At 43.9% G+C, this 9370-nt stretch overlaps 1 protein-coding gene across 1 annotated transcript; it reads right to left on the bottom strand.

The window, feature by feature from the left end:
- Nucleotides 1-342: 342 nt before the first annotated feature.
- hapln2 (hyaluronan and proteoglycan link protein 2) lies at nucleotides 343-6283 on the bottom strand. The gene is made up of 6 exons (XM_023801236.2): nucleotides 5892-6283; nucleotides 5434-5590; nucleotides 4801-5160; nucleotides 4203-4319; nucleotides 3529-3714; nucleotides 343-1929 (listed from the first exon to the last, which is right to left on the bottom strand). The coding sequence occupies exons 2-6, from the start codon at nucleotides 5510-5512 to the stop codon at nucleotides 1652-1654; spliced, it is 1020 nt and encodes a 339-aa protein (XP_023657004.1). The 5' UTR covers nucleotides 5513-5590; nucleotides 5892-6283; the 3' UTR covers nucleotides 343-1651.
- Between the last annotated feature and the right edge of the window lie 3087 nt (nucleotides 6284-9370).

Raw genomic sequence — 9370 nt, 5'->3', positions numbered from 1 at the left:
AAGTAGTTTTTATTGCTGAGTAGCTCAGCTAGGCTATTGATGTTTAAGCTCACATACCGCAGTGCAAAAGAGATGTTCGGACAATTATTTTAAGGTCAAGAATGCTAACATGACAAAGATGCCCTGTCACTGGGCTTCTGCAGTGGGTGGATAAGAATCTTGCATCTTTATTCCTCCCCCTCCGGTATTTTCCCATCAAATTTCCAGCTCTGCAGAGACAATGCCATCTGGATTACAGCATCTTCAATAACAATTGTGAATTTAAAAACATACATACAAAGCGTGAGACAGCCAATGAGGTCCCTTAAAATGACGCGACAACACAAAGGCAGTACAAAGTCGAAGATTTTTGACAATTTATCATTCAATATTCAGCAAGAACAACACAGCTTCACTGTCATTTCTAAGCTGATAATTCAGTTATTAGATCTGAGCAGCGTAACACTAAACACAACAGCTTTTAGGTTTCAGCAGTCTCTTTAAGAGCAAAACGTTTTCTTACAGTATAACCGACAAACATAAATGGAAGGTCTTCGGTTTTGCTGGAGCTAAAGTAATCGTAGAAATACATTTAAACAGATGCCTGCTTTTAGTGGCCGAAAAATGCAGAATTAGGATGTTATGGATTAATGATGAAGACATGAAGTCGGTCACAAGTAACAAACACTTCATGTGACCACACAATGGTGAAAACGGCATTTAGGGCTAATCTTAAAACACGGAATGTTATCCTCATACAGTAGCTTTCATTGTATTTGATGTATTGAGTTTTGAACTTCGTTGAATTCTCCTTCCTGCCTTGCGTTGGCGTCTACATCATTTACTGGAGTAGCAGCATGTAGAGTCTAGTCACTTTACCATAGTAAATTGCTTTTATTTGTAACTTACATTGGTGGCAGGGGAGCTCAGTGGGTAGCACTGATCATTCACACCTCTGCCTCTGCTGTATGTGTGGAATATGCCCCCCCCCCCCCCATATTGCATGAATTTCTGCAGTACAAAGACATACTGTTATAGTCATAGAGTATGATTGTGTGTGTGAATATGTGTCCTATGATGGAGTGGCACCTCACCTTAGGTGTAGCCCTGCATTGTGTCCTGTACGGCATGGAACAGACGCCCCTCCACCCCCCCACCACCGTGATCATAATAAACGACTAGAAGATGGGAGGTGGCATTTTCCATTAATCATCTCTGGTACGGTAATATACACAAACACATGAACTATTTAATACCCAGTGCCAATCAAGGTAAAAAATATATAATCAAAACTACATAACTCTTTATATGAACTGCACCTTCTTGATACCTTTACAATGCATTCACAGAACACTCATAAGCAGCATGACCTATACCTTTCACAATACTTTCAATGATCAATACATGACACCTGAAATATATATTACTAACAAGCATTATAATCATATAATGTTTGCTATTAATGTATATTATAAAGGCATTATGAAGCTGCAGTTAATATAAAGTGTTCCCTAAAATTGTATTCACCTAGTGATGTGTTTACATTTCTTTTGAAAACATTGATACTGCCCGTGGAAAGAGAACTGCAACATATAAGCCTCTTTGAAGCGTCTTGGGTCCAGCAGTCCCTCTGAGCTTGAAGACCATTGGCCGTCCCGGTAGCCCTCACCCTCTACTGGTAGCAATAGGCCCCAGAGAGGGTCTGGCTCTTGTTGTGGAAGCCGAGGTTACGAACGCCGGGCCCCGGCAGGCCCCCACAGTGCTTTCTGGGGGTGGCGATGGGAAAGCGCACGCTGCCGTCCGCCAGCCAACCCGCGTCACAGCGGTCCAGTTTCTGGAAATGCCAGGCTGAGTAGAGCTGCCCAACGCGGGCCAGCTGAGCTGCTCGGGCCTTGCAGGCTTGCGTCGCTTCTGTAAAGCTCAGTTCCTCATTGATGAAGAATACTTTGCCTAAGAGGTGAGAGGAACATCTCTCGGTTAAAGGTATAATCTACAGGCTTCCAGTTAAAGTAAGAAATGTTATAGGAATACGACTGAACCAAATAATGAAGTTAGAAAAGGTACATTTGGGAAAAGCTATACGACAGACAGGTCCTGTGTCGAAATGGCCATATGTCAGAATAGGATAATCACACTGGCTTTTAGGTGACAATGTGACTGGGAGATGTGTGTGTGGCTGGGGGGGGGGGGCATGTGGCCATACAGTAACGGACTTTTCCAAGGCAAATGTCATACTGCTTGCAGCTCACATTAGGTAATGCAGCGATGGCATGTGAACAGCCACCCCAAATTGATTTTTACATACATTTACATCTATTTACTTTAAAACTTTGATCAGAGGTACAAGTTCTTGTAAGCTGGGGATAGTCTGTACAACGATTTCAAGTCTTTCTTTTCCAAGACTGTTCTATTAAACCAAATCCTATCCTTAATTCAAACCTAACAATAACCATAAGCAAAATGTCATTTCTAACACTCACACTAAACCTCACTAACTAAACTCTTCTGCCAACCCAAACACTAATGGCTTAATCTTAACCATCACAGCAATGCTGCAGGCAGTCCCCAGCTTATGTCCGTCCAACGAACAGACAATTACAAATGGACTGCCGTAAAGCCTATGAAATACGGTGGTTTGTAATAACGAACGCACGCACGACTTTGTGACACGTGAAAACACTGCCTGGTTTCAGTGGTCCGTCGGTTACACATATAATACAGTACCATATGTAGTTACTTTAATTATTATTGTATAATTACTTTTGAAATTAAGTACAGTATTGTTATTTTTCTGACGTACCTTAATATTCAAATTATAGACAGACTTAGAGAATGGAATTAGTTTGTAACCTGGGTGCTGCCTGTAATTCAAACATAATCCCTAACCCAACCCAAAACCTACCCCTAACAATGATGCCAATCCCAGCCCATACTCCAGCCCTAACCCTAACCCTAAACCTACCCCTAACAATGATGCCAATCCCAGCCCATACTCTAGCCCTAACCCTAACCCTAAACCTACCCCTAACAATGATGCCAATCCCAGCCCATACTCTAGCCCTAACCCTAAACCTACCCCTAACAATGATGCCAATCCCAGCCCATACTCTAGCCCTAACCCTAAACCTACCCCTAACAATGATGCCAATCCCAGCCCATACTCTAGCCCTAACCCTAAACCTACCCCTAACAATGATGCCAATCCCAGCCCATACTCTAGCCCTAACCCTAAACCTACCCCTAACAATGATGCCAATCCCAGCCCATACTCTAGCCTTAACCCTAAACCTACCCCTAACAATGATGCCAATCCTAGCTCATACTCTAGCCCTAACCCTAAACCTACCCCTAACAATGATGCCAATCCCAGCCCATACTCTAGCCCTAACCCTAAACCTACCCCTAACAATGATGCCAATCCCAGCCCATACTCTAGCCCTAACCCTAAACCTACCCCTAACAATGATGCCAATCCCAGCCCATACTCTAGCCTTAACCCTAACCCTAGCCTTAACCGTAAAGACCACTTTGTCTTGCAAGCCACCTGACCTTTGGTTATGGAGGTAAAGCAGAATGCATCGAAATAGTCGCGGGTCTTGTCTCTGGGCCCATAGCTACGTATCCCTGGCAGAAGGTCCACCCCTCCACAGGGTTCACGCGGATGGATTATTGGGTAGTGGACCGTTCCATCATTTAGCCATCCTGCATTGCACCAGTCCAGTCCATCTGTCCAGGCTGCAAAGGAAAATACGCCTCAATATCATGTAGCACCACTGGCTACTTTAATTTTAAATCTTCAGGTTTAGTCATAATCATCAGTCTGAAGTATCCCAATCACATAATCTTATGATATATGTACAGATAATTAAACAGAAACAAAATGGAAATGCGTACAGGTGTACAGGTTCAGAGCTGTCATTGGGTTACACTAAAATAGCTTTGCCACAATTTATAACTAATTAAGTATTTACTTAATAACATGATTCAGGACAAAGAGGACCAAATCTAAGTCTAGGTTAATAGTATGGTTTAATAAGAATATCCTGAAGGTTTGCTTGTACAGTATGTGTGTGGTGATGGACTGGCATCCCATCCAGGGTGAGTTCCTGTCATGTGCTCTGTGTTGCCCCGGCACCAGGTCCCCCCTGACCATGACAAGAATAAGTGGAGGATGTAGAGAGAGTACAAATACCCAACACACAAACATATACCCTTTCAGTCACCTTTGGAGAGCTGATGGTACGTTGCCAGTGTAGCATCTTGGCTCTCACACGCCTCTTTTGCATCTCGGTAAGTAAATTTGTAGCGACCATTCTGACTCTGATATGGAAACACAACTCCTGTAAAAAAAACAAACAAACAAATAAACAGATAGATAAATAAATAAATAAACAAACGCATATTCCATTCAAAGGCAGAAACATTGCGTTACGTCAGGGTTGTCAACTGTTAAGCATCTGGCGTGACACTCGCGCTTTCAGACTCACACGCTCACGCAAGAAATCTTATGGCAAATCGGCATTATTCCATTACTAACCTAAAATTAGCTACATCAAAAGCTTTGAGGATTTTTTTACAAACCCTACAAACTATTTACTAAGTGATAAAACTGTTACATACATGTAAATGCGTGTGCAGACTTTGAAAATCTCACTGCAGCCAGCTGACCAAAGTTGGTAACCCTGTTATGTATTGAAGGATGTGAATGCAATCCAAAGCTGCTCCACTGATAGACCTACATCTCAGTAGTTTTATCAGAAGTCCTCGCACACATGCACTTTATTAAGTAGTATATTACCCAGCGAAAGGCTCGCTTTATACCTTCTATCCTCAGGGTGATTTCGACGCTCTCGTCCTCGATGCCGTTGATCAGCTCGCAGCGGTACCTGCCTTCGTCCGCTAGCTGAAGGTCCGCGATGCGCAAGGTGACATCCAGAGCGTGAGCCCGGCGTAACGAGGCCCTGGGTCCCAGCGGCCCGTAGCCCTTCTGTGCGAGCCCGTTGCTAATCAGGATGACGTTTTCAACTCCAGGCGACAGCGGCTCCAGTTTCGTCCATTTGACTTTGTACGCGGCCGGTTTGTCTTGCAGCAGACAGGGCAGATTGACGCTCGCCCCTCGCTGCGCTGAGATTTCCGCGCAAACCAGGGGCTGCAGCAGGTACCTCAGTTTCTTATGAGCAACTGCAGACAGTTTGCAAATGTAAACAAGTTTCCATCAAGTTAATTTTGTGATTTTTTTTTTGGTCCTGAAACTGCCAGACGGCCATCCAGAAACTGATGTCGAAATGTCTAGTTATGCGTCCCTGTATGTGTGTTTAACACAGTAAGCTGTTGGTAAGGTTTTTTCAGTAGCGTTTTGATTATGTATTTATCTACCTATTTAAAATTTAAGTGGTTCACTGCTCAGTCGTTTAAATGTGTATTTGAAAGAGGCCGGCGGATTCAGCTGCTCACTTTGTCTCTGCTGAGGCAGCAGGGCTGAAGTCCAAGTGAAGTAGGTGAGGGCGAGAGCCAAGGCTGCCGCAGGCTGCATGACGGACAGGCGTGTGCCCAGCAGCCCCGTAGCGGGTAACACCAGCACGCCGGCGGCAACCAAGCTGCGGAGTGGTTTCTGACAATGCAAGCGGCCGTTACCATCACTTACGGGCAGTTTAAGTTCTCATGCAGACTGCAGAACTGTACGTCAACCTCGGCGTCCCTAACTCAAGCAGCACCTGCCATCGCTGTGAACACTGGCATGCATGCAGCACAAAGAAGCTCAAGAAGCACTTCAGCCCAGCACTGCCATCTCCACAGAGATGTAAACATCAGAGTCTGTTGGAATGTTCTGGTAATATGCTGAATATATACCCCCTTACCTCTGGTAAGAGACCACTCCCAAACACCTTTGTAGAGAAAAGCAAAAGTCTGACCTGTTAGTTGATGTGACCAGTGACGCTTTGAGCTCGTTCTCGTTTACTGAGCCATTAACATGTCAGCTTCCTTGCGGTGGGCTTGGTGGCCGAGTTTGAGAGACACTGGCAGCAACTTCAAAGGACAGTGGCTTTGTCTGCGAGCAGTATCTTCTCTCTATTTCCTTCTGCCTCTCCCTCGCTCTCCCTGGCTTGCAGCCGGCAGGCTCTGTTCGATACACAGTCTGTGCCAGGCCAAAAGAGGCACGTAAACAGCTCTTCTCTCCTCAATGGTCCAGATGTTAATTAGAAAGTGCAAAGCTTCCGTTGTTTACTCAGCGTGCTCTTTCAGCCGTGGCTCAGTGTGAGAATGACGGGTGATGGGAAGCGAGTGAGCACGGCGTGGATGGAAGGGGGGCTGAGTGTTCTTAGGGAGACATGGACACTCCTCAAATTGGCCTGTATGGAAAACCTTTGTTTGTGCTGGACCTGCTGTCTCTGCCGATACTGAGATTAGTGTGTTAATGTCGCGTGCATGTGATGCATTCATTTTCTTCTTTAATCGTGCTAATATGATGGCATACAACATTACATATAAAACATATTTTATAATTTTTTAATGCACAGCATTTTGAATATGTGTTGTGATATCAGAGAGAGTCGGAGAGCATCCTTAATGTCGAGTGTGATATTGTTTTTTTTTTTTTATAGTGCTATACATAATAATGTGGCTACATATTAAATATATTCTTAATGCCAGTTTGAATTCCCTTTGTAAAGGATTTCTCATTTTCTTTTTAATGCTTGTGTTTTTTTTTAGTAATTATTTTACTTCATAGGATACTGGGACTAAATTATTTGTGTAATCCTCTGCTTTGACAAAGGGAATTTGTTGCTCATTGGTGAGCTTACATTGTGGCATTGTTTCCCTGTGGAAACTCATTGACGGATTAAATGGCATTCGATGGCCAATTCTCTGGAATAGTGCAGTGATGATTCCTGCCAACAAGGGGACTGTGCATCATTATGGAACTTGATTGGAACCTTAAAGTGGAACGTTTGAATGATTGATTAAAAATGATTTTCAGTGTCCCGAGCTTAGCCAACATGTGCTGTTACCTGTTCATTTTTGCAAGAGTAGACAATAGACTTCTATTGTGCAAAAATTTGCATTGTCCATTGTTCCAGTAAACATGAACTTTGTATTTAAAAATGAGGCTCCTGTTTTGAACATTTTTATCATGTGGAGGAAAAGCTCTTGGTGCCAAAGTGACAGATTTTGGAGAAATTCCTTGAATTTCTGGGGCATAATCCATTCATTGTAAATCTTACATCCAGTGGTTTATTATATCTAATAACATCGTCAGTTGCATGTTCTTGCTTTTGATCACTGCATTCGGAGGTGAGAACTGCGATGTTGTTTTCTTGCAACTTGCTGAGTTGTGATCTTGCACTGTGTCCTGCACAGAGGAAGGAGCGCACACGGACACTGCCTCTGGCCAGGCGCCCCAGACACAAGGACTGCATTGTAGAAGCTGTGATCTCCGTTTCCCAGAGAAGCATGTGGACAAACAGAAAAAAAAGGTTAGAAGAAAAGTCAAATAATTGGATTCTGCTGCCCTTTCTCCATTGTACATCCTTATCAATGGGACTCATTCTGACCTCCCTCAGACAGCAATTAGTATTCATGAAGGCATTTATAGGTGACAACTGCTCTCTCTCATGTCCTCTCTGCGTCCCATTTGCTCTCCCTACCGAGCGGAAAAACATATTGAATTTTGATATTTCCATGGGGCGGCCATCTGAGCGCATTCCTGCTCACCATTCAGCAAATATTTCACCTACCAGTGCAGCGCAGTGAAATGTCAGATGTGCTCTGCTTGCGTCAAGCTAGGATTACAGTGCTTCAGTGTTTATATACTCCCATAGAGGTGCAGCAGCTTCAGTTTATGCATTTGTATGCATTTGTAAACCGCCGTGCAACACGCCATGTTAGTAAATCAGGTAACTGAGCCTGATCTGGGTTGTTGGCAGTTAGATCACACCCTTTCATGCTCTGTCATCGCTGTTGCTCTTGGAGCATATGGGTCACTTGGTTTTATGTTTTGTGTTATTGGGGTTGGTTGAATAGGTCAGTTTTCTTTGTGCTTGTCAGTTGCCAGCAGGCACTGGCTTGGTGGGTTGAGTGACTTAGATATCATGGTTCATGTTGACCATCATCTTGATTTAGGTTTCTGGTTTAGGGATTGATGACCAAGTAGCAGGCATTCCACAGCTGGTCTGCTGTGCCACTGGTATCCTGTACAGAAGGTTTGAGGTTTTCTACATGTGCGTGTCCTGGTGTTTGAGTACTCGCCCCTTTTTCGGTTCCCTGGTTCCTGGACTGGGATCTTCAACCCTCTGCTGTTGAGTTTGCCTTCTGCTTGACCTCATCCTGAAGTCGTCCATCCTGTCAATGGCCCAAGCCTCCTAGTTCCTCCAGTGTTTGGACTGCTGGTCTCAGGGGGCAGAAGACCTGGCGTGATGGATGGATGGATGGATGGGACAGCCCGGGTTAGTGTTCTGTCAGAGCTTGTCTATCAGAGAAAATGCATCTTCTCTGCCCTTTCTTTAAAGGCTCGTTCCCTGCTTGTGTGCGTCAGGGATTATCCTAAGAGTTATCCTGAGGCCTCATCTTGCTCTGTATTACTTGAGAAATAAGGCAGGGTTATTCAGTGCATTGGGTAATGGGGACTGTGAGGAGAGAGATTTATTTATTTATTTAAAAAAAAAAAAAAATAATAACATTTCCTGGGGAAACACCTCAGGTGTTCTTGTTAGTGGTGAGCAAAACTCTACATTATGAATCAAGTGAATTTGCCCTTCAGCAATGTAAAGAATGCAGTGACAATGAGAGAAGTGCCTTATTACTGAAAGGATTATGGTTGGACGAGGGGTGGATCCCACAGGCTAAGCACAGGGGTGGCACCCTGGCTTTTATGGCAATCGAGGCATTCCGGAGCGGACTTAATGTGGGGCAGTGCGAGATACAGGAAGCATCAAGGGAATTAAAATTAACATCAGACACTGTAAATGCATGATACTTTGAAGGATCGGACAGCTGAATGAATAGACAATATTAAATAGCTGTCAGTATGCATGTGTTGAGTGTTGTGTAATTATGCTTTTATCAAGGTGTGAAACAGTCAACAGAGAGGATCATGTCTAGCTGTCTGGCTGTATCTTTAAATAGTCAAGTACAAATGAGCATAATGAGGACAAGCGGTAACTTGTAGGCAAACCTTTACTTGGGAGGCTCCCCTGGCAAGAAAACGAATGATGACTTCACTTTCACAATGCAGGTTATTAGGGGGCCCTAGGTAACTTCCTACAGCTAAGAGATGGCCCTCAGCATGACACAGGAAGCTGTCATAACAGGAAGCTGTCATAACAGGAAGCTATCATAAAAGCTGTGAATGTTTTGGCTTGTTTTGGCTTCATGGCAGTCTGTCAAGTGCATT

This window comes from Paramormyrops kingsleyae, chromosome 9 (genome assembly GCF_048594095.1).
Source record: "Paramormyrops kingsleyae isolate MSU_618 chromosome 9, PKINGS_0.4, whole genome shotgun sequence".
NCBI lineage: Eukaryota > Metazoa > Chordata > Actinopteri > Osteoglossiformes > Mormyridae > Paramormyrops > Paramormyrops kingsleyae.
The sequence above is the reverse complement of the archived record's forward strand: the minus strand, read 5'-3'. Positions and strand labels throughout refer to the sequence as shown.

What these genes read in the sequence shown, in the direction of transcription:
- hapln2 (XM_023801236.2), bottom strand. Translation starts at nt 5,512, where the DNA reads ATGCAGCCTGCGGCAGCCTTGGCTCTCGCCCTCACCTACTTCACTTGG. An exon ending in GCTGCCTCAGCAGAGACAAA is followed by an intron (nt 5,161 to 5,433) that starts GTGAGCAGCTGA and finishes AACTGTCTGCAG; the next exon opens with TTGCTCATAAGAAACTGAGG. An exon ending in AATCACCCTGAGGATAGAAG is followed by an intron (nt 4,320 to 4,800) that starts GTATAAAGCGAG and finishes TTTTTTTTACAG; the next exon opens with GAGTTGTGTTTCCATATCAG.